We start from the raw sequence: 26,722 nt of genomic DNA, 5'->3' as shown, positions 1-26,722 counted from the left end.
ACTATCTGTGCCACAAAATGCAGTACGGCTGCTATCGGTCGAGGTTTACTTCAGGGGTTACCGAGTTACCCAACAAGTGAATAACCAGAACAAGATGATCAATTATAGTTCAATCTTGCTTTGCACAGTACACAAAGCATGGAGCCCTACTTCCTCTGTGCTTTCTGTAAAAAAGTACTTTTGGCCCTATATGGTCACCTGAAGTAGGCTAAGGAAATTTAAAACAAATAATACAAGCCATTGAGCAACTATATTACAAATTAGATTTCCTTGCATTCATGTTAATAATAAATCGGTATCAACATTCCAAAATAACAGTGATTGCAAGAATGTGGCAATTACCTATTTTGTACTTATCATGAATTTTATCGCGAACATTCATATTCATTATATAAAGTATATTTAGCAGATAAAAATGAAACTGTACACAATGAAGCTAGTAAGTTCAAATTGTAGTTGACTAATATCAGTTGGTAGGGCAACTGACTGCAGTGTGCCTGAGTTCAGTTCCCTCCCAGATGAGGAGGGAAACGAACTGCACCAAAAGATACAAAATGGCCACATGCCGTTAAATCTCATTTCAATGATTACCTGGCTTCTCTATCCAGGAACTGAATAAGCGGAGCGAGATGATACAAGTGTTGGTCAATCTTGCTCCGCACGGTACAGAGAGCATGGGGCCCTACCTCTATGCTTTCTGTAGAACGAAGTTGGCAAAAGCAAGAAATAAAAGAGAACTAAACATGCAAAATGTACCTCAAAACTATCAGTAATGCCCATGTATTTACGGAAACAAAATACATGGGCATTAATGGATTGTTACAGTGGCATAAAATTCAAAAACAAAAATATGTAATATTTTACTACACATTCTCTATACAAACGAAATCAATTCATAAGGCCACTGTTAAAAGAAGGAATTGTTCAGAATAGCTGAACTAAAATATCACTCGCCAGCACTTGAAAAAAAATTATAGCCATTTTCAAAAATCATAACGCCATGTGAAAAAAATACTATCTCAAAAAAAATCATATGAAAAAAAAAATTCCAATTCCAAAAATCACTTCACCATCATTTGAAAAAAAAAAAAGGTCGCCTTCATGAAAGCTATCATCACGTATCACGTGAAAAAAAAATCACCCTTCTTCCAATGGGAAAAAGATCGTCAATAAAAAAAATCTCAAACTCTAAAAAAACCTCGTTTCAATATCTGCTATCAATGAGCTTTTTCTTTACATCTTTTCTGAAAAATGAAATCCAATAAATTCTTGAAACAAATCTTTCTTTTACTACAACAAGCAACACCAACCCAACATGTCATTTTCTTCTCATATGAGAAGCAAAACTCCTTCCAAATAAATACAAAAATTGGAATCAATAGTTCACAACTAATAACATCCAGTAAACATTAAGCAATTTTCCATTAGAGGAAATATTTCTCTGTAATTAAAAACAACTGGATCGCCAATAAAGAAAAAATCCAGATAAACCAAAACCTTGTCTTTAATAACATATTCTTCAATAAACGAAAAATGAAAACCAATTAGAAACCACATCATCTTTTGTCAACAAGAAAAAAATTTACTGTTTACCAAGAAGAAATGCAACTGTGAAAACACATTTTAAACCAAGAAAATTGTACGCTGCTAACTAGAAATCACAACGATACAGTTCACCAGGAAAAAATGCAACAAGAAGCACTTAATCAACAATGAAGAAGAAAGAATTCCTAAAACTGGAAATTACTGAAACAAATAAAATCAAATAGAAGATGAAATATCTCTACTTTGTATCAACTTAAGAAGAAATAAAATTCTTATGAACAACATTACGTAATCAGACTTCAGCAGGCATCAGTCATTTTTCTGCTATAAGCAACTTATACCGTTCCAGCCACATGCTGAGTCATCTGACTCCAGGCATAGGCAACTTTTACTACTGCAGCGAGGTGCTCAGTCATCTGAGTCAAGCGATAGTCAACTTCTGCGACTGCAGCGAGGCGCTGAGTCATCTGACTCAAGCGATAGTCAACTTCTGCGACAGCAGCGAGGTGCTGAGTCATCTGACTCCAGGATAGTCAACTTCTGCGACTGCAGCGAGGTGCTGAGTCATCTGACTCCAGCGATAGTCAACTTCTGCGACAGCAGCGAGGTGCTGAGTCATCTGACCCCAGGGATAGTCAACTTCTGCGACTGCAGGGAGGTGCTGAGTCATCTGACTCCAGCGATAGTCAACTTCTGCGACAGCAGCGAGGTGCTGAGTCATCTGACTCCAGCGAAAGTCAACTTCTGCGACTGCAGCGAGGTGCTGAGTCATCTGACTCCAGCGATAGTCAGCTTCTGCGACAGCAGCGAGGTGCTGAGTCATCTGACTCCAGCGAAAGTCAACTTCTGCGACAGCAGCGAGGTGCTGAGTCATCTGACTCCAGCGATAGTTAACTTGTTCGACTGCAGCGAGGCGCTGAGTCATCTGACTCCAGCGAAAGTCAACTTCTGCGACAGCAGCGAGGTGCTGAGTCATCTGACTCCAGGGATAGTCAACTTCTGCGACTGCAGCGAGGTGCTGAGTCATCTGACTCCAGCGAAAGTCAACTTTTGCGACAGCAGCGAGGTGCTGAGTCATCTGACTCCAGGGATAGTCAACTTCTGCGACTGCAGCGAGGTGCTGAGTCATCTGACTCTAGCGATAGTCAACTTCTGCGACTGCAGGGAGGCGCTGAGTCATCTGACTCCAGCGAAAGTCAACTTCTGCGACAGCAGCGAGGTGCTGAGTCATCTGACTCCAGCGATAGTCAACTTCTGCGACTGTAGCGATGTGCTGAGTCATCTGACTCCAGCGATAGTCAACTTACACAACTGCAGTGAGGTGGTGAGTTATTATATTTCAGCCATAGTAAATTTGTTTCGACTACAACGAGGTGTTGAATCATCTTGATTACACAACTTTTAACAGTGTATCACTTCGGAATATGTATTATATGAATTTCTTGTGTTAAATTCTATCGTACCCGATTTACAGGTTTCGACCTATTATGGGCCATCCTCAGAACTGGTCGTTGTTGGTCTTCGCGCCTAAACAGGAAACAAAACAAGAGGCGCCAAGACCAACAACGACCAGTTCTGAGGATGACCCATAATAGGTCGAAACATTTAAACCAAGTACGATAGAATTTAACACTAGAAAGTCATATACCGTAATACATATTCCGACAAAATGTTTGCCATAGGTAACTTCTGCCACTGCAGCGAGGTGCTCAGTTATCTGACGTGACACATTAACAACATCTGGAGACGGGAGAAAGGTGCTGAATCATCAGACAACAGCCAGAATCTACATTCATTGTTCTTGTTTCTGAAATATGCAAAAATTAGTTAATTGATTGTTTTATATTCTGACCATTAGTTGTCTTGTCAATTCCATTTGGATGTCAGTATAATAAATATTGATACTACTATTTTTGTTTTTATTCTTTGTAGTTGCAACATTACTATTACATATATTTTAATCAATAGGAGAAAACTGTTAAAACATTTGCTATCCAGTAATATTTTCGATGCTTAGGGGAGAGTGCGTTTCTTTCATCTACCACCATATGGTAGTACCTGAATGACATGGTTACGTTTATCTATGCGACATCACAGAAACGTAACCATGTCAATCAGGTACTATCATCGTGTGGTAGATGAAAGAAACTCACTGTCCGATATTACCCGATGTCCGATACTACCCGACTCTCCCCTAAGGGGAGAGGATGGTATTTTTTAAAACTTTTTTCCTATTTGGTGTAAAATTGTAATTTTTTGTATGTCGATAGCTCATAGCTATGGCAACTCAACCAATTAAAAATATTTTGAAAGAAAAATTATTTGGGGTCCCAAATTTGAAAAAAATATATCGAACACAGGATTGTACTAAAACCGATATATCTAAACCGTTTTTAAAGATAGATTCAAACAGGTTTGCAATGAATTTGCAAAAGCATGTTCTACAAACTATCTGTAACAGAATTTTGATATTAGTCCCTACGTTTGTAAAATAAACAATTAAAATTTAATAACAATTTTCTGATTTCCTTTCTTGCAAACAAACGGACGTATTTTTTAAATAAAATCAATTAACAAAATTCTGTTACACAGAAACGTTTCCTAATAGCCTAAAAAATGTGTGTTCTAAATTTCATACATGTATCTTTAATAGTTCAGAAATTATATCCATTTTTGTCTGGCAATGTAGCAAAAAAAATGAAGTTACTGGAAAACGATAAAAGTGGGCGTGTGATTTAAAAATCCATAGCGCAGGAAGTTTAGAAATGACGTTCAACATCCGATAAGGGCACAAATACCACAAAATGTTATGCAATGCATTTCACACATATCACAGAGTATTTTAAAGTATTTTTTGTTTTAAACTTACTCATTCTTCACCAAAAAATACCATCCTCTTCCCTTAATGAATTTTGTTTACAGCTAGCTCTGTCTGGGACCTGTAGGATGTATATAATAGTGATGCAGGTGATGGAACAAATGAATGAATTAACATAAATTAATGGATAACTTATGTGGACGTATGAATGAAATAATAATAATAATAATAATAATAATAATAGTAATAATAATAATAATAATAACAATAATAATAATAATAATAATAATAATAATAATAATAAAGGTGCGCCCGATAAGGCATTTGAGATCTTGTTAGGTCATTTATTAGCGTATTCGTTTAGCGTCTTAGCGTATTCTTGCACTTCGTTAGATGGTATCGTTCACATTTTAAGTCGCACAGCTCACACACACAACTTTCACACGGTTCGTGGTAACTTTTTGTCTTGCACAATTTATGATGAAAACCATGTATCGCGAAGCGGGTTATTGCATGTCTTTGAGTCTGATTTTCTTTAGTCCAGTTCCTGTCTACCATAGCACCTGTGGCGTAGAAGTCGGGGTCTATCGTACGGCGTTTGTCTTCTCTTCTCTCCAGGAGGTCTCTGTAGGGCTGTGTCGATTGCAGTAGTAGTTGGAGTCTGATGTCTTCTACGTAGAAAGTTTCTCTGGTCATCTCGTACACTAGTCTTGAAGGAGCGTTTTGTCATATTCCTAGTGTGCATTTGAGAAAGCGTGTTTTGACTTTCTCTATTCTCTCGAGGTCCGTGAGGGTTAGCTTTTCCCATATTAGGGTGATTCCGTATGTCACTATTGGTGTGATGGCTGTCTTCAGTAGCACCATTGCTGTTTCCAGCGATAGTCTGGTCAGGTCGTTAATCTGGTGAATCGCTCTCGTGGCTGCTGCTGTTCTTTCCTGGATGTGGTAGCTGAATGAGTTGGCTGTCGATTGCAGGGTCACCCCTAGATATTTTATGTTGTTTACTGTTGTTAACAGTGAGTCGTTGAGCGTGAGCGTGTCTGTTGCTGAGGTCCTCCCTCCTTTCCTAAACGTCATTTGGTAAGTTTTGTCTTTGTTTATGCGCAGTTTGTTCTGTCTCACCCAGTCCTCTAATCCTTTCAGTGCTCTTTGGAGATCTTCCTTGTTGGTGCTTCCCAGTAACATGTCGTCTGCGTATAGAACGAGAGCTGTTTCTAGCGCGTTTTCAGTTATTTGATTAACGTCAGCTGTTGCGATGTTGAATAGCAGGAGACTTATGGGGTCCCCCTGTAGGACTCCGTTTATTTGCCTTATGGGGTTCGATTTTGCTACCCCGTCGTCAATTATTACTGTGTTGTATGCCAGAATGTTGTGGATTGTTTCGTTGAGGAGATGCGTTTCACCTAACATGCTTCTTAATTTTGTTGTTATTATTTCCCTGTCCAGGAGGTCGAAAGCCTTCTTGAAGTCTAAGAAGACTGCGTAATATTTCCCTCTAGGTTTCTTTATGGCCTCTGTTATATTCTCCAGTAAATGTTCAACTGCTTGGATCGTACTTCTCCCTGGCGTGAAGCCGAATTGACATTCCGGCATCCTCGATTCTTCCTGTTGTCTTCTTGTTAAAATTTTCATATATATCTTGAAAAGGCTGTTTTCTAATGCAATGCCCCTGTAAGTATTTGGATCCTCTGGGTCGCCTTTCCCTTTGTGCAATATTTTTATTGTTGACGTTCTCCAGATCTTGGGGATTGTGCCTGTGTTTAGGCAGCTATTGAATAACTCTGTCCAGAGTGGTGTGAGAATGTCTATTGAGTCCTTGATGACTTCTGTGCAGATCCTGTCTGGCCCCGGAGCTTTTTTGGGTTTCGACTTCATTATAGTTCCTCGGACTTCCTCTGCCGTTATTGGGCTCGCGGATTGCCTGCCCTTTGGGGAGGTGCCCATGATCTGGTAGGCCGTCTCTCTTCCGTTCTTGTTTAGGAGTTCGGTGAAGTGCTTTTCCCATGCGGATATGGGTAGGACACTAGTCTGTGTTTTGTTTTTCCTCCTGAGGGCTAGGAAGGGGTCGAATTTGGCTGTTTCTGCTTTTCTCTTGGCGTCTTCTTCAATATATTCTGCCCTTTTTTCTTTTGGAAGTGTTTTATATTTTCTCCTCTTCTCTGCATAGTTCCTCAGCTGGGACTCTCCTCCGTTCTCTCGGGCAATGTTTAAGGCACTTAGGGTCACTTTCCTTGCTTCATAACATTGTCTGTCGAACCAAGGTTGTGCTTTTCTTGGTTTCTTTGGGATTGCGACGTGTTCTATTATTGTTTGTATTTCTTTGAGGGCTTCATCTGTTTTCCCGTTTCTTATTAGTTGTCTAGAGTATGTTAGTTCCTTTTCATAGTGCTCAAGTTGTGTGCTGTCAATCTTCCTCAGAGTATTCTCTTTCTCCTTCCTTCTTGGCGGATCTTCATTTGTGGTCAGGGTAAATGTTGTTTCTATAGGGATATGTTTCCTGATAGGTGCTGCTGCTGAGGACCACATTCCCTTTTGTCCTTCGAGAGTTATCCCCTTCCCTCTCTATAAGACCAGGTCGATAGCGCTGGAGCCATTATGGCAATAGTAAGTTTTTAGGTCTTCTTTGTTTACAAGTTTGAAACCCTCTTCGTTCAGGACTTCCAGCACTAATATAGATTTTCGGTTGGGTTTATCTAATCTGCAATTGAGGTCTCCAGCTATAATTATGGTTTCGTTTTCTGTCACTCTGGATATGGCTTTTGTTATGATTTCTATCGCGTCTTCTGTTGACTTGTTTGGAGCAATGTATATTCCTATAGTTGTTAGCAGTGTGGTTTTTGTTATCACATTTTCGGCTTTGCACACCTGGAGTAGTTTACCTATTGTTGGTTTGAAGAAGCAGGCTACCCCGCCTTCTGGTCTACCTTCAGTTGGTGTGGCGAGCGAATGTGTGCCATAGTGGCCAGTTATGTTGAGCGGTTCTAGGAGGAAAGTTTCTGTGGCTATGATTACGTCGTACTGGTCTGTCACTTCTTGCGGTATGTATTTTATGGGTTTTTAGCTCCTTCAGTGTTCCACAGCATTAGGGATATCACCTTATTCTGGTTGTTGGTAGCCTCGAAAGAAACGATATCGTCTGACTAGGACTCCTGCCGGCCAGAATTCCGGATTTTCTGTCGTCTTTAGAAATTCAAAGGGTATCCCTACTTTGAATGCCTTGTTGCTCCCTCTTGTGCTCAAAACCTCACATATTATGTCCCCTATGATTCCATTTTTCCTCATGTGATTCTTCACCGTTTCTGCATTAGTGTCCTCCTTCAGTTTGCCAACGTATAGCCACTGCCATTTTCTTTGCCGCTTGGAGGCCTGTTTCCTCTGAAATAATACGGGCCTATTTATGCTCATCTTCCTAAATACGACAGAAAAGTAATTCGACGTCATGACTGTAAGACCACCTTCCGTTACACTACCACAATAAATATAGCTGCTAACATCACTATATCAGTACGTAAAGATTAAGGCCTATACATATCAGGTTGACAATTTGAAAGTAAATCTTTGAATACAATAGTCGTAATGAAGATCCATATTACTCTACCAAATTAAAACTACAGATATTACTCAAAGATAAAGACGGTAATATGTCGATAATGGAAGTCAGTTAAAAAAGAAAATTAAAATGTGGATTATTTGGAAAGATAAATATTAAATCAATTCAAATATAAGTTACTGATATATCTTCTACAGAGTGACAATCAAATCACATGGTCATAATGAAAGAATGAATCTAGAAACGTAATAACCGATATGTAATGGAAAAATATCATTAGTTCGATAATGGACCTGCAGTTAAATGGAAATTAAAGATGAATTATTTGGAAAGAAAATGCTCAAAACAATTATTCAGATATATTGATAAGTTATTACACTCCAGTAATGTGAAACACTGAGATATTATGATGTGATTTCTATTACATGGGTTGCTATTACTGCATTTGGATTGTAATAATATTAGAACAAAATTAAAAAAACATCAAATAGTTTTTTTTATTATTAGATTAGATTAGATTAGATTTATTTATTTATTTAACCTGGTAGAGATAAGGCCGTCAGGCCTTCTCTGCCCCTCTACCAGGGGATTACAACTATAACATGAACAATAAGATTACAATTAATATTAAATTTACAATTACAATTACAATAAAAATTAAAGTACGACAAGAATACCTGATTAATGAAAGCTAGACATTTTATCATAGAAGTTAAGAACAAAGAATATTTTTGTATTTACTAAATTACAAATTAAACCTACAGTAACAAAATTCTATAGTGATGAAATTACCGGATATTGAGATATTTTGTGGTAGATTAAAATAACTATTTACAAGAAACCATGTCTGAACGAGTCTCAATTACTGACCAAGTGCCTAGTAAGTTTGCGTTTGAATTGAATTTTATTTCGACAGTCCCTGATGCTAGCAGGTAACGAATTCCAGAGTCTTGGCAGGGCTATTGTGAAAGAGGATGAGTATGAGGAGGTGCGATGGGATGGTATTGTTAGTATTGTTTCATGGCGAGAGCGTGTGTTCAGATTGTGGTGGGAAGAAAGGTAAGTGAAGCGAGACGACAGGTACGAAGGAATAGAAGAGTTCAAGATTTCGAAGAGAAAGAGAAGTGAATGTAAATTTCTTTTCTTATCTAGTTTAAGCCAACCTATTGCTTCCAGGGATGGGGTAATATGATCATATTTACGAACATTGCTTACAAAACGTACACACAAATTATGAGCACGTTGAAGTTTCATTTTGTTGTCGCTGGAAAGGTCAGTCAGTAAAATGTCAGCATAGTCAAAATAGGGAAATACAAGGGTCTGCACAAGGGACTTTTTTAAGCAAGAGGGAAGATGAACATTTATCCTTTTTAGCACATGAATAATAGAATATACTTTTCTGCAGGTTTCTGTGATTTGCATGTCCCAGTTGAGATTATTATCCATGTGAATGCCAAGATTTTTTACCGAAGAACTGAAAGGGATATGCACTGTACTTACTTTAACGGGGGAAATGTCGAGGTGCTTTACAGCGTCGGTTTGCCGTTTGTGTCCTAATATGATTGCTTGTGTCTTTCCAGGATTGATATTAAGATGGAATTTCTTTGTCCATGTCACAATCGAGTCAATGTCTTTGTTCAATTTATCTATAGCGTCATTTATTCGATCTAAGCGGGAAGAGATGTAGCATTGAAGGTCGTCAGCATACAAGTGATAGTTACAATGCCTTACATGAGATGTAATATCACTGACATATATTGTGAACAACAATGGTCCGAGTACCGAACCCTGTGGTATACCTGATGTTATGTTAAGCCAGGAAGAGCTTCGATTCCCGGATACAACACATTGTTGTCTTTCCCGTAAGTAGGATTCGAACCAACTCACAGCAGTCTCTGACAAATGCAGATTTCTCAATTTATGGGTGAGCAGGTCGAAATTTACAGAGTTGAAAGCTTTGTTAAGGTCAAATGTAGTTAACTGGGGTAAACTTGATCCATGGCGAATATTTGACCACAAAAAAAGAAAGATTTCTTCTTCTTCTTCCCTTCAAGTATTAGGCCGTATGGCCTTTTACAATCTCACAGTTGAATTTTCAATCCAGCGCTTCTTTGGACAACCGAGAGATCTCTTCCCGTTTGGACGATAGTGGAGCATGACTTTTGGGATTCTATCTCTACGAATGCGATGCAGATGATTTATCCAGTTGTTCCGATAATGTTTTACGTGATTAATTACAGGTTCTAGTTGTAATTCTTCCATTACATCTTCATTGCGTTTGTGATTCCATTTCGTAGGCCTATATCCCGCTGTATATCTCATAAATTTCATTTCACTAGCCGTTATTCTGCTTTCGTCTTTCTTCCTCAATGTCCATGCCTCACTGCCGTAACAAAGTCCAGGTCTCGCCAAGGTCTTGCATAGGCGAATTCTAGTATGCCTTTGTACTAGGGAAGGTTTCATAATGTTGTTAATTGTTCCCATTGTTTTAGTGTATTTAGAAATTTTCTGTGAAATGAAAGATTTAAATCATGAATCCACCTCTAATTGTGAGCAAAAGTAAATTAAAAAAATTAAGTTCTTTAGAAACGGAAAAGAAATAACTAAATTTAAAAACGTTGGCTATACTGTACATTGGCCAGAGAATCGTCGATGTCAGTGAACCAAATTTAACATATCATAATACATTAAATCATTTCAAACATTACGTACCGTACCTTCAAGCTTTCCACCAATGCTGTCAAATGCAGTAACCAACGAGACATTCTCTGCTTGGAGATTATGATAGAAGAAGTGGAAAATATCCAGAAACAAATGACAAAACAAAGATAACTGATGATTTGTTAGTTTTAAGCATTCATCCATGACTCTCCGAGATGGATTTATCAAAATGTTGAGATACTGTTCAAATGGTTCTTTTGGAAAATCTTGACATGGCAACAATCCTTGAAGTGTTAAAATTAAATCAGAAGGACTTAGAACATCCAGAATGGGTCTATTGCACTCTGAAAAGTATTGAATACTCAATAAAAAACATAATTTCTTTGATGAGTAATCTGGTGTCCTTTACCATGGAATCTCAATGCACAGATCACATACTTCAGATTGTGGCAGAGACTTGTAAACTGTTGGAATATCTTCATATTAAATGGTTTATTTTTGTCACAGATGACAGTATCACACACATCAACTCTTTGACCAGACTTAGAGAACTCCTGGTTTGTGATTTTAATACAATTTTAATCGTTTTTGATTCCTTTTCGAGAAAAAAAAATGTTTTATACGAAATATTTCTTCCGAGAAAAGCATTGATTTAATTCTCAATATGCTCATTGTCAGACAATTTAAGAGAGCAGTGTATTATGATAATAAGTGAAGGACAAAACCAAAATTCAGTCCATCAGATGTGCAGAAATTTCATCCCAACAAATGTAACATTGTGAAATACATTTGCGGAACGAAAAGTTGCATTTGCGCCGATCAGACAGCTGGGGAGGAGAGTAAAATAATAGAAGCAGGACGTTAGGAGTTAAATGGAGGTTGATGAGTAGCAATATGGTGGATGGAAAAGAATAGCGAGTGGAGTCTAGATAACCGGGAAAGGAAAACAAAACAAAAACGTCAGTAAGTAGCATGCAGTAATACTGATACCGAAAAAAAAAAAGTGGTTTTAGTCATACCGTGTCTCTCAGTTCAGCGACAAGTCCTAGGCCCAGGCCTGTGACGTAATTATTGCTAGTGGCTACCGTTCTATTCGAAAATACCTAGCCCACGTTCAGTTTCCACGGTAAAGAACATTTAGAGTTGAAAACGGCGTTAAATAACATTACCACCACCACCACCACCACCACTGTTACTGCTGTGTCTGTGAATCATGGAATATCCCTGTGCCCTGCCTCCTTCACAATAGCCACAGTCGGTCCTGGAATTCTTTGTCACAAGACGTCAGGAATAGTCGAGATCTGAAAGTTTTAAATCTCTGCTGCTGAAAAACAGTACCTCTGAATAAAACTAGTGCCTTGTGAAATAAAAGATATAAATTATAATTTCCTTTATTTCTATTCAATAATCTCAGCTTGTATTTCTATATTAATTCCACATAATACTCTTCAGCTTCTTTAACTTCATATAATTTCCATAACTCTTTTCTACTTTTATTTTGTCTAATAATAATAATAATAATAATAATAATAATAATAATAATAATAATAATAATAATAATAATATTAATAATATTAATAATAATAATAATAGTAATAATAATAGTAATAATAAAAGTAACAATAATAGTAACAGTAATAATAATTATTTATTTATTGATATTTATGTGCTGGACAACAGCCATTGGCCAATAAAAGTCCAGCACAGTGATACAATTAATACATTAAAATGAGCAACTATGGTAAAAATTAAATACTTGAGTTAACAAAAAAGTAAAGAACATAGAATACAATAAATAATTTGCAAGAATTAATACTATAAAATATTAGGGAAAGGAGTTGATTCTTACTACCAATATGTGTATAAGGATTAAGCAAATAATATTAGGAAAGACATTGCCAAATTCTAATACTTCTATACATTGGTTATAATAATAATAATAATAATAATAATAACAATATTAGTAATAATAATAATAATAGTAATAATAATGGTAATAATAATAATAGTAATAACAATAATAATAGTAATAATAATAATAGTAATAATATCTATCTGTCTGTCTGTCTGTCTGTCTGTCTGTCTGTCTGTCTGTCTGTCTGTCTGTCTGTCTGTCTATCTATCTATCTATCTATCTATCTATCTATCTATCTATCTATCTATCTATCTATCTATCTATCTATCTATCTATCTATCTATCTCTATCTATCTATCTATCTCTATCTATCTATCCATCCATCTATCTATCTCCATCCATCCATCCATCCATCCATCCACCCACCCACCCACCCACCCACCCTATCCATCCATCCATCCATCCATCCATCCATCCATCCATCCATCCATCCATCCATCCATCCATCCATCCATCCATCCATCCATCCATCCATCTATCCATCTATCTATCTATCTATCTATCTATCTATCTATCTATCTATCTATCTATCTATCTATCTATCTATCTATCTATCTATCTATCTATCTATCTATCTATCTATTGATATTTATGTGCTGGACAATAGCCATTGGCCAATAAAAGTCCAGCACAGTGATACAATTAATACATTAAAATGAACAACTATGGTACAAACTAAATACTTGAGTCAACAAAAAATAAAGAACATAGAATACAATAATTAATTTACAAAAATTAATACTATAAAATATTAGAGAAAGGAGATGATTCTTACTACCAATATCTGTATAACGATTAAGCAAATAATATTAGCAAAGACACTGCCATATTCTACTACTTCTATACATTGTTAATAATAATAGTTATAATAATCATAGTAATAATAATAACAATGATAATAATAGTAATAATAATATTAATAGTAATAGTAATAATAATAATAGTAATAATAATAGTAGTCGTAATAATAATCATAATAATAATAATAACAATAATAATAATAATTCTCTATTAATTGGTACTTGCAATTGTTTATTTAGGTTAATGTTCATGTCCAGTTTTTTATGTCACTTCTCTGCAGTGTCTTCATGTAATTTTGTGTGACATTCTTAAATAAGCTAGGCCTACTCATTTTTGGTATTTAGTGTAAAGTTTTTATAACCAGTTGCAGATAAGGTCTAATGGCAGGAATGTCAAAGCGCCTGTATTACGTGCTAATACCGCAAACAATATAAATCAAGTAAGGTTCACTTCTAGCAAGATAAAGTACAATCATCGATTTAAGGAAATGTTGTGCGGGTTGCTGAGAGCACGCGGTGCAGGCGCTTAAACATCACTGCCTCATGGCCTAACTCTGAAAGGGAAAATAAAGGATAATACCATCACCACCAGCACACATCCTCTCACAATACTGCCCATGTTACGCTTACAAATGAATATTACTCTGTTGTATATGCCACAGAACGCTTAATAAAATTATTCAGTACAGTACTACTTATGCAGTTTATGCAACGTTTCATTTCCCCAAATATGAAGCATAACTTACAGAAAGCATTGGGCTATACTTTGAGAGTTTTGCGGGCTGCATACAAACTTCAGAGAAAGGTTAGTTCTGGCATCCTGACCGTCTCAAATACAATTTGTGTATTCCTGCTCGAACAGCTAGCCTATATGTAAAGTACTGGGCTATGTTTTGAGAGTTTAATTGACAGGATCGCTGATAGACAATTGCTACTTCCGCCATACTGTCCGCAACAAATAACTAAAACAATTGAGTGTAGGATATGCAAATTTTCCCAACTTCTGTTATGCTTTAATTTTCAATGGACGAAGTATACAAAGTAGTAGTCCTACTGCACACAGGTTCACTGAATGCATTTAAGAACGAATAATTTTAAAATTTTTATATATTCATTTTTTATCTCATCGATATTACTGAAAATGGCCTTTCATAAAAATATAACGTAATAAAAACATTAATGTATTACATAATATGTTGTAGATGCATTTATCCAGTACAGTTTATATTCAAAAAGAAATAATTATTGAAACCATCAATGAAGTTATATTTTGAAGATTTGTGACGGTGTCGGGTATAGTTCCTGGGATAGCTCAGTCCGTAGAACATTCGTGCGCTAAGCGAAGGGTCGCGGGATCGATACCCGTCCCGGAACAATTTTTCCCTGCAAATTACTCAAGCCTGCTTCACAGGGAACTTCTACCTGGTAGCCAGATTTGCAGAAGTTATATTTTGTCCCTCTGCAAGCACTGACACTCTGAAGTTTAAGATCGTCCAACATTTATTACCTTTTAAAGTTACTTTTATTTAAGCGTTTGGAACAGTTGTATGTACATGTAAGGGCAATATATTTGTTATTTTCAGTCATTTTTAGGTCATAAAAGTCCGTCTTTCATTAATAACGAAACTGAATGTACCAAAATTTTCTTGTTCTCTGCATAAGAAGTCCTTATCTTGCGACAAATTAACATTAACTATTGAAACAAGAAGATGCCTCTAAATAATTTATCACCGCATAAAATCAAAACGAGTAAACATATATCTCTGGCTTACTGTCTATGTATGCCAAGGCAGACTGATTTCTAATAAGGATTTTAATTCCTATGTATTTGTATGATAGTATTCAACACTCGTCTAGCTATAAAATATTCATCATATTTTTTAACTATTCGCATAAAAGAAGGAAATAATAATATCGCAGATAGAAGATGTGTAAACGTTCGCATTTTTTATTGTATCGGTATTCGAACGCACTCGCAGCTTGGCTATTGTCGTGGCGACGTCATCAACAATGCTCAACACACAGGACGTGGGGATCGTTTCCCTGGAAACACTTGGGATTGCGATTTCGAAGCTTTAGGATGTCGAAAATTTTTCAGTCTCTCAAGTTTCATTCTCTGAAGCTCCAATCCCTCAAGAATGCGTTCTGGGGAGGACCTGCGGTTGTGCAAGCACCATCGCGGATTTCGTGGGGTATGCCAGATTTGGTAAGAACCGTGGGTATCGTTGGGACTGTGGGGTTGGGGGGCTATTACTTATGGAACCGTCTACCGGAGAGAAGTGATGCCTCCACGTCCCCTGATCGTGTTCCTCCGCCGTCTCCGCCTTCACAGTCACCACACGCACACTCCCGTTATTGCACACATTTTCCATACTTTTACGCACCCCCCTGCACACCAACACGCCCACCACCAGTGACACTACAGTCACCCCCCTCATCCCCAACTCCATCTTCATCCGAACCACCGCCACCCCCGCCGCCCCGCCCTATTCTCAAAAAGGGTACACGAGAAGAACAGGGCGCCGACCGTCCGCGCAAGAGGGTGACGATTGTGCTTCCTCCCGAGGTTCATGAGATACCTCGGGAGGTAGACAAGCCGTCACCCTCTATGCGGGCGGCAATGGCAGACAGACCGTCCACCCCACAACTTACAGACAGAATTCCTCCCTGGTCAAGTCGTCAAAGGCAGCAGGAAGCGAGGCGCTCCTCCCCGAGGGAGAGCGCCCCGCAGCCTGCTACAAAGCCCAGTACGGGCAGAGTCGCCAGCCAGCAGACTCCGGGGGGCTCTCGCTCGCAGCCTGCTGGCGCGTCCAGTACGGGCAGACGCGACTTCAACCAAGGCATGACAGAGGAGCAACACGAGGCTTTGTACAGAAGATATTTGGCATCTAATCCTACCAAGGAGCAATTGGAATTCTACGAAAAGGTCCTTAGAAATTACGGGACGGAGCGTAGACACAGGGACGGAGGGGATTAGGGCAAAACTTGCACGGCCGCGGTCCTCGTAGGGCTCGTCGCCAAGACAATTAAGGTAAGTCGAGAATCTGCTTCATTACTATTATCATTATTCTTAGTGTTCTAGTGTGTAGGATAGGTTAGGTTATTGTAGTTATAGTTTTTGATATTTATAGTATACAATCAGTGTCTTATTTCATTCTTAATATTTATACAGCAAAAATTAAATTCTTGTTCTAATCATATTTTAGTAATTCTCTTTCGCCATTTTATACAAAATTTCTAGTAATTTCTGGTTCACATTCTGGCATTATATTACCACCTTCATCTCATTTAGACGCTAAATAAACATCGCAGTTTGTAAAGGGTCATAGCAGGTAAGGTTACTTACCACCTGCATTTAGGTATTATGATTTAGAAAAGTGATGCAGTCTCATAACACGAGTAAGAATATAAAATAAATACTTCCTCAGTAAATCGACGAAAGAATAATCACAAGGAAAGTACTTGTGTCAAATTTCTGACAGTGCTGCACATACTTTGAGGTCACAGACTCATCGTGGAAATTGCAGATAGCACTTCAAAAATAGCATTAAACTATGAAGCGATTAAAACAACGCTACTATAAACATGCTATCACCAATAGCCAATTACTCACATACAGCGTAATCAGTATTACTAACACAGTGTCATCCATCGAGTCAAACATTGTAAAGCAGAAAAGCCAGATAACGCCACAGGTTCTAATATCGCCTTCATATTGCAAGAACTGAGCAACTCACTGCAGTGGAAGCACCAAATCACAGACCTTTCGAATTCAACAGGAACAAAAACAGGCGAACATGTCTCACAGTAGGGCCGCTATTAATGGTCGAAGAAAACAAATTATGACTACGGTAGGGCCTACTTCAGAATCCAGCTGTAAGTGATTCACGAGTCGTAACCAGCAAATATGCAAACACGTACCAATTACGCAAGGTCCTTCATTGTATTAAACAGATCAGACGAACGGTACAGTCTTTTCTAAAATTAATTTGCTATAGAACAATTTAATTCACTGCTCAAATTATGCATTAAATAAACAAACCGAAGTTACGTTGGAAGAAGGTACTTCCAAATATACGAGTAGTTACGCATGTTGAATGACAAAATGAATTCCTCAGTGAAAAGTTACAACTGAACAAAGTAGTCAGTAAACGCAATTCCATTACAGGCCAAATCGGCCCAGAGGGTCGCGGGACGTTAAGGCTCCATCCATACAATCCGCATTAATGCCAGTAGGGATGTCAGCCCTACATGCCCGCCGTCCTTACCCTGAAGGAAATGTCCCTGGTACTCATTCATTTCTGATAGGTGATGAATAAAATGCAGGTGAATAGTGCGGCTGGAAGGGTTAGAGAAAATCCATGGCAACATAGCGAACTTCCGGCATTAGCTGCCATTCGTCCTCGAACACATAGCCTCTATGTTAGGTGTAAAGCTGAGACATCTAGGACGTTTGTCGTTAAGTTACGTGCACCCAAACAATAGCATAGCAAGTACAGAGAGCAAGGAAGGTCAGTGTACAATCTCTGTACGCTAAACAATAGAGAATAAGGTGTACACTCACATGACGAATAAACTGGAGCTCAGGTCACGTCGTCAATACTGGATTGTGGAGTCTGTTGCAGTAAACACTACCTACGTTTTGATTACGTCTACAATCCTTTTATAATGTGTAGCAATGTAGACTGCAGTATCCAGCTATATCCATCTCATTACAATGGGTTACGGCGGTAGAGGGATTCCAGGAACCATTTCTCTGAATTTCGTAACCCGACTTGGTGCCTTAAAAATATTTATTTGACATTGGATATGAAACTGTTCACATCACTGTAGCAGGAGGAAACTTCTTTGGCTATTCGATGTAGCCCATGGGCTAGGATAACTTTCGGCTAAAGTAGCTGAAGTTCCTTATCTGCTTTTAACATGTAGCATTCGCGATGAAAATAACTACATTATCATTTTTTATTTCGTCTGGCCATAAGACGGTCATAGGCATTTGAAAAACTTTGATTGTATTTAAATGATCCACTTTCTCACGAATTTCAGAGGTTAATAAAGTTTTATTGGGTTTGTCTGGTGAAAGAATGCCCGTAACGACATTGCAACAAATCCTGCAGCGGCGTCTGTGTTTCCATAGATGGAAACCTGTATTTTCCTATCTCCTACACTTAGTCGTATGCGAGATATAACATCATCATAGCATCGGTATATAGTAGGTTATTTCCGAAAATTTGATTGACTAAGGAGTTCCCTTTTCACGTATTTTTCGCATAAAGCTTTAAAGCGTGTATTTTCAACGTTATTTAGGCTATTGGTATATTGACACATACCATCATTTTACATAAAACGTGCAAAATCTCTTTTTGTGTGGTACACATTGAATTGTAACTTACACGCGATTCTTATCCTCCTTCCTCAGTTAAACTGTCATCTGTGCTTTATGTTGTTTCGTGTTACAATGTTGTGTTACGAATGTACGTTTCGTACCTTTAATTTCTGCGCTACATAAATTTCATATTATGATAGTCACCCCACTTACTGCGAAATTTTATGTGCCTAATTTCTCCATCACCTTGTTTACTATTGATATATTTGATGATTCAGCCATTATAAATATTATACGTTACGTAAGATAGGTAATGTAGATAGCTCTGGAGGTCTGTCCACTACACAACGTAAATGTGTTCTGTTGCCCGAGTCGCATGCCTGTACGCAACCACTCCCCCACCCTTCATACTATTTACCTTCGACAAACATCGCGATATTGTTAACTTGATATCGTCCTGCAGTCCTACATGGCTCAGCTTTAGTTAGGTGGCACAAATTGGTACCGGAGAATATGATAAAATTCAATGTAATTAAGCTGTGTAGGAACAGGCTCTTAAAATTAGAGTGTTCAATATCACCCCCATCAATAGGACGATACGAAGTTCACAGAGACAACGAGATCAGCTTACACTTGGGTGAAACCGACGGAGTTCAGGATCATGATGATGATGCACTCTTTCATTCTACACAATAAAGCGAATTCAAAAGAAGATGCATTGATTTAATAATAATTCCAATATTCTGTTCAGATATTGAATTTGACACGCGTATCCCAGCTGGCAGCTAAAATATGCTTCACATGACATCTATTGGGTTGACGACCATTTTGGGCGTAGGGCGATAATTTCAGGGCAGTATATCTCGCGATTCCGAAGTGGTAGCAAGATGATTTTTGCACCAAAGGAAAGATCTCGTCTAGATCTGTCCACTTAAGACGGAAGTATTCACGTAAAACCCACGGCTATGTTCCCAATATGGATAATTTCCCTTTAGAGTGCAAAGGCTCTTATTAACGTCTTCGCCATTAAACTTAGTAATTTCTGGCCTGTACGTACTCATAACCGTCGCCTGTGTAATTTCATTTTGTCCTAATCATCTCTGTATACTTCACGCATTAAATTTAATTTATTTCAATTATATTCTTGTGACATGATATGCCATCCTAATTAATGAAGACAGGAATAATCTTTTCGCTGCTTTATTTACAACACTATCTGTCCTCATAAGGCCTACGTGCTGGGAGAATACATGTAAGCTTAGTAAAAGATGCTTGGAAAAGAAAATATTAATACAAGAAATGATTTTAATCAGAATTAGTTCCATATTCCTTCCCACCGCCATGCCTTAAGCTGTGGTCTCACACTGTCTAAAAGACCTGATCTAGAAGTGACCTTTGTACCTACAGTAATGGTTCATATTCCTCAGAAAAGTGAGTGGAAACAGAGATAGGAGTTCAAAATGTTCACCAAGGCGCTAAAGTTGATGTAGATTAACATTAGTATGTTATTTAATCACTACTGTGGAAACACAGCCATGCAAACAAGGCTTAAATGTTAGCTTTTCAACCTCACTTCATATGATCAGGCATATGCTCAATATAGAGGGCGATATTAAGAACCGCAGCTCTAGCTGCAAATCTAGTCAATGACCATTATAAATAAAATACTTGAGTGGAGACCTTCCTGTTTTACGAGTCTAGTAAAGTTATTTTTGATAGGCTTTTCCACTATTCAGAGGTTTGCCTCTTAATGTTCTTTCCTCTCAACGGGGGAGAGTACAATCAATCAGTTGTGATGTTTCTCCGACAGACAGCAGACCTGTCGTGCTTAACAGACGAAATTAAATGAAAAATACTGACTCAAAGATAATTAATCCTGCAATTAACACTGTGGCATGATTCCAAAGTACCAAAACAGTGACAATGTGCGGGTGTGTATGTGTGTACAAGCAGAAATTGGTCGCACCTAGTGAACTCTGGGAGCCACAAGTAGCTCCACTTAACGTCGAACATGTTGTGTACAATGTATGTACAGTGGTTGGCTGCACAAGTTGCGACCATTATACAGCAAGTCTAGAATGACTGCTATCGTCTACATCAATATGGAGCCACAAGTAGCTTCACTTAACGTCGAACATGTTATGTACAATGTATGTACAGTGGTTGGTTGTACAAGTTGCGACCATTATACAGCAAGTCTAGAATGACTGCTATCGTCTACATCAATATGGAGCCACAAGTAGCTCCACTTAACGTCGAACATGTTATGTACAATGTATGTACAGTGGTTGGCTGCACAATTTGCCACCATTATACAGCAAGTCTAGAATGACTGCTATCGTCTACGTCAATATGGAGCCACAAGTAGCTCCACTTAACGTCGAACATGTTATGTACAATGTATGTACAGTGGTTGGTTGTACACATTACGACCATTATACACCAAGTCTAGAATGACTGCTATCGTCTACGTCAATATGGAGCCACAAGTAGCTCCACTTAACGTCGAACATGTTATGTACAATGTATGTACAGTGGTTGGCTGCACAATTTGCCACCATTATACAGCAAGTCTAGAATGACCGCTATCGTCTACGTCAATATAGAGCCACAAGTAGCTCCACTTAACGTCGAACATGTTATGTACAATGTATGTACAGTGGTTGGTTGCACAAGTTGCGACCATTATACAGCAAGTCTAGAATGACTGCTATCGTCTACGTCCGATATGGAGCCATAAATAGCTCTATTTAAAGTCGATATTTTGTTTATCAAATTCATCTCATTCCGACGCTATATAATCATAGCAGTTGGTAAAACGTCGCAAATCAAGTCATTAAAAAACCCTGCGCCCACAAGTGTGATGTGCTCAAACACACACCATACAGCCCGCACATGTCAAAGGCTCCCTCAATAACACCGCACGGTCATAATTGGCGTTATTTGGCGACTCGTGTTATGGGACTTAGTTTTATGAAGTAGCTTACACTTAGTTAGTTGACTGCGAACAATTTGTCTGAACATAAAGTTTCTTTCTTTTCATGGTACACCGGCGGCGCGGTGGGAGGAACCACTTCCCAACTGCAGGATCGCCGTGGAGGATGGAGGTAACATTCCTCATAGGGATTAAGGGGGGTTGGGTACAGGGGCGGGTAGGGTTGGGATGGGGTGGGTAGGGGTGGGTTGGATTGGGGTGGGGTGGGATGGGGTGGGTAAGGGTGGGTTGGATTGGGGTAGGGTGGGATGGGGTGTTGGGGTTCGGGGTTGAGTGGGTTTGGGGAGAATAAGGCATTAGTTTTGTCAACAGTGACAATTTTAATTTGCTTTGTATTGCCGGAGTTCAGTGAAGGTGCTTTCAAAACTTCATTTATAAGGCACAGAAAGTAACAGAACATTTTATTGACTCCCAGTAGGGGTATGGGTTTCGTAACCCGAATGGACAGTCCAACTGACTTAACACACTTCACAGTTTCGCATGGAAGCACAGAACTCTGGCAGCAACACAATAAAAGGGGATTTCTGTCTCGGTTATCTAAAGGGATGTAAACTAAAAATCTTGACCTCACATCAGAGTGAAAATTGCGAAATTAAATCGTAATGAATCAAATTGAAATCAGTTGTAAAGTCATACATAAATTTATAGTATAACATACCACAGCATAATTTAGAAAGTAATACTGATATCAGAAATGAAAGATACATTTATTTATATTGTCATCTTAGAAAATTAACAGTATTAAATATATAAATATATGTAGCACAGAGAACACTCGTATTGTACAGTGCAAAGTGTGCACAACACAGCTAAAAGTCTGCATCGGACCTGAATAATAAGGGCCAGCAGGACAACTGACTGGAAAGTGGCAGAGTTGAATTCCCTTCAAGATAAGGAGAGATATCAACTGTCACAAATTGCAGGACTGCTAACCGTCCAGCCTTGTTTCGTATGCGTCTACCCGGGAAGTCTATATAAGCAGAATAAGGTGATAAAGCATGCCTCAATCTCGACCGACACAACACAGAAATCATGGAGCCCTACCTCTATGCTTTCTGTAAACAATACTTTTATTACTAGAATCGACAAAATTATGAGACATAAGGATTATGAAAAAGATATGCATACCAGCATATGTAGGCGTATAAAAATAATAAAAATGAAATTACATATATATCGAAAATTTATATTTCCATGCATTCGTATAAAAATAAACCGACAGACCTATCAATATTCCAAATAACAGTGATTGCAGAAATGTGACAATCGCCTATCCTCAATTTACATTCAGGAGATCATATTAATTATTATGCTAAATAAAGATTAAATAATGCACAAAATATTACGCAGTGCAAACTGCACACAACGGAACTACAGAGTCCAAATCGGACCTGACTAATAGCAGTTGGTAGGGCAACTGACTGGAAGGTGCCTGAGTTCAGTTCCCTCTGAGATGAGGAGAGGAACTATCTGTGCCACAAAATGCAGCATGGCTGCTATCCATCGAGGCTTGTTTCAGGGGTTACCGAGTGTCTCTACGCAGGAACTGAATAACCAGAACAAGAAGATCAATAATAATTATAGTTCAATCATCCTTTGCACAGTACACAAAGCATGGAGCCCTACTTCCTCTGTGCTTTCTGTAAAAAAGTACTTTTGGCCCTATATGGTCACCAGAAGTAGGCTAAGGAAATCTAAAACAAATAATACAAGCCATTGCGCAACTATATTACAAAATTAGATTTCCTTGCATTCATGTTAATAATAAATCGGTATCAACATTCCAAAATAACAGTGACTGCAAGAATGTGGCAATTACCTATCTTAAAAGTATCCTGAATATTATTGCAAACAATCATATTCATTATATAAAGGTTATTTAGCAGATAAAAATGAAACTGTACACAATGAAGCGAGTAAGTTCAAATTGTAGTTGACTAATATCAGTTGGTAGGGCAACTGACTGCAGTGTGCCTGAGTTCAGTTCCCTCCCAGATGAGGAGGGAAACGAACTGCACCAAAAGATACAAAATGGCCACATGCCGTTAAATCTCATTTCAATGATTACCTGACTTCTCCGTCCAGGAACTGAATAAGCAGAGCGAGATGATACAAGTATTGGTCAAACTTGCACCGCACGGTACAGAGAGCATGGGGCCCTACCTCTATGCTTTCTGTAGAACGAAGTTGGCAAAAGCAAGAAATAAAAGGGAACTAAACATGCAAAATGTACCTCAAAACTATCAGTAATGCCCATGTATTTACGAAAACAAAATACATGGGCATTAATGGATTGTTACAGTGGCATAAAATTCAAAAACAAAAATATGTAATATTTTACTACACATTCTCTATACAAACGAAATCAATTCATAAGGCCACTGTTAAAAGAAGGAATTGTTCAGAATAGCTGAACTAAAATATCACTCGCCAGCACTTGAAAAAAAATTATAGCCATTTTCAAAAATCATAACGCCATGTGAAAAAAATACTATCTCAAAAAAAATCATATGAAAAAAAAAATTCCAATTCCAAAAATCACTTCACCATCATTTGAAAAAAAAAAAAAGGTCACCTTCATGAAAGCTATCATCACGTATCACGTGAAAAAAAAATCACCCTTCTTCCAATGGGAAAAGATCTTCAATAAAAAAAATCTCAAACTCTAAAAAAACCTCGTTTCAATATCTGCTATCAATGAGCTTTTTCTTTACATCTTTTCTGAAAAATGAAATCCAATAAATTCTTGAAACAAATCTTTCTTTTACTACAACAAGCAACACCAACCCAACATGTCATTTTCTTCTCATATGAGAAGCAAAACTCCTTCCAAATAAATATAAAAATTGGAATCAATAGTTCACAACTAATAACATCCAGTAAACATTAAGCAATTTTCCATTAGAGGAAATATTTCTCTGTAATTAAAAACAACTGGATCGCCAATAAAGAAAAAATCCAGATAAACCAAAACCTTGTCTTTAATAACATATTCTTCAATAAACGAAAAATGAAAACCAATTAGAAACCACATCATCTTTTGTCAACAAGAAAAAAATTTACTGTTTACCAAGAAGAAATGCAACTGTGAAAACACATCTTAAACCAAGAAAATTGTACGCTGCTAACTAGAAATCACAACGATACAGTTCACCAGGAAAAAATGCAACAAGAAGCACTTAATCAACAATGAAGAAGAAAGAATTCCTAAAACTGGAAATTACTGAAACAAATAAAATCAAATAGAAGATGAAATATCTCTACTTTGTATCAACTTAAGAAGAAATAAAATTCTTATGAACAACATTACGTAATCAGACTTCAGCAGGCATCAGTCATTTTTCTGCTATAAGCAACTTATACCGTTCCAGCCACATGCTGAGTCATCTGACTCCAGGCATAGGCAACTTTTACTACTGCAGCGAGGCGCTGAGTCATCTGACTCAAGCGATAGTCAACTTCTGCGACAGCAGCGAGGTGCTGAGTCATCTGACTCCAGGATAGTCAACTTCTGCGACTGCAGCGAGGTGCTGAGTCATCTGACTCCAGCGATAGTCAACTTCTGCGACAGCAGCGAGGTGCTGAGTCATCTGACCCCAGGGATAGTCAACTTCTGCGACTGCAGGGAGGTGCTGAGTCATCTGACTCCAGCGATAGTCAACCTCTGCGACAGCAGCGAGGTGCTGAGTCATCTGACTCCAGCGAAAGTCAACTTCTGCGACTGCAGCGAGGTGCTGAGTCATCTGACTCCAGCGATAGTCAGCTTCTGTGACAGCAGCGAGGTGCTGAGTCATCTGACTCCAGCGAAAGTCAACTTCTGCGACAGCAGCGAGGTGCTGAGTCATCTGACTCCAGCGATAGTTAACTTGTTCGACTGCAGCGAGGCGCTGAGTCATCTGACTCCAGCGAAAGTCAACTTCTGCGACAGCAGCGAGGTGCTGAGTCATCTGACTCCAGGGATAGTCAACTTCTGCGACTGCAGCGAGGTGCTGAGTCATCTGACTCCAGCGAAAGTCAACTTTTGCGACAGCAGCGAGGTGCTGAGTCATCTGACTCCAGGGATAGTCAACTTCTGCGACTGCAGCGAGGTGCTGAGTCATCTGACTCTAGCGATAGTCAACTTCTGCGACTGCAGGGAGGCGCTGAGTCATCTGACTCCAGCGAAAGTCAACTTCTGCGACAGCAGCGAGGTGCTGAGTCATCTGACTCCAGCGATAGTCAACTTCTGCGACTGTAGCGATGTGCTGAGTCATCTGACTCCAGCGATAGTCAACTTACACAACTGCAGTGAGGTGGTGAGTTATTATATTTCAGCCATAGTAAATTTGTTTCGACTACAACGAGGTGTTGAATCATCTTGATTACACAACTTTTAACAGTGTATCACTTCGGAATATGTATTATATGAATTTCTTGTGTTAAATTCTATCGTACCCGATTTACAGGTTTCGACCTATTATGGGCCATCCTCAGAACTGGTCGTTGTTGGTCTTCGCGCCTTCACAGGAAACAAAACAAGAGGCGCCAAGACCAACAACGACCAGTTCTGAGGATGACCCATAATAGGTCGAAACATTTAAACCAAGTACGATAGAATTTAACACTAGAAAGTCATATAATACATATTCCGACAAAATGTTTGCCATAGGTAACTTCTGCCACTGCAGCGAGGTGCTGAGTTATCTGACGTGACACATTAACAACATCTGGAGACGGGAGAAAGGTGCTGAATCATCAGACAACAGCCAGAATCTACATTCATTGTTCTTGTTTCTCAAATATGCAAAAATTAGTTAATTGATTGTTTTATATTCTGACCATTAGTTGTCTTGTCAGTTCCATTTGGATGTCAGTATAATAAATATTGATACTACTATTTTTGTTTTTATTCTTTGTAGTTGCAACATTACTATTACATATATTTTAATCAATAGGAGAAAACTGTTAAAACATTTGCTATCCAGTAATATTTTCGATGCTTAGGGGAGAGTCGGGTAGTATCGGACAGTGCGTTTCTTTCATCTACCACCATATGGTAGTACCTGAATGACATGGTTACGTTTATCTATGCGACATCACAGAAACGTAACCATGTCAATCAGGTACTATCAT

At 38.3% G+C, this 26,722-nt stretch overlaps 1 protein-coding gene across 1 annotated transcript; it reads left to right on the top strand.

Annotated features, from left to right (window-relative positions):
- The first annotated feature begins 20,538 nt into the window (after window positions 1-20,538).
- On the top strand, window positions 20,539-26,478 carry LOC138711646 (mucin-3A-like). The gene is made up of 3 exons (XM_069842781.1): window positions 20,539-20,640; window positions 24,982-25,905; window positions 26,259-26,478. The coding sequence occupies exons 1-3, from the start codon at window positions 20,539-20,541 to the stop codon at window positions 26,286-26,288; spliced, it is 1,056 nt and encodes a 351-aa protein (XP_069698882.1). The 3' UTR covers window positions 26,289-26,478.
- Window positions 26,479-26,722: the final 244 nt, after the last annotated feature.

This window comes from Periplaneta americana, chromosome 2 (assembly GCF_040183065.1).
Source record: "Periplaneta americana isolate PAMFEO1 chromosome 2, P.americana_PAMFEO1_priV1, whole genome shotgun sequence".
NCBI classification, from domain to species: Eukaryota; Metazoa; Arthropoda; class Insecta; order Blattodea; family Blattidae; genus Periplaneta; species Periplaneta americana.
The sequence above is the reverse complement of the archived record's forward strand: the minus strand, read 5'-3'. Positions and strand labels throughout refer to the sequence as shown.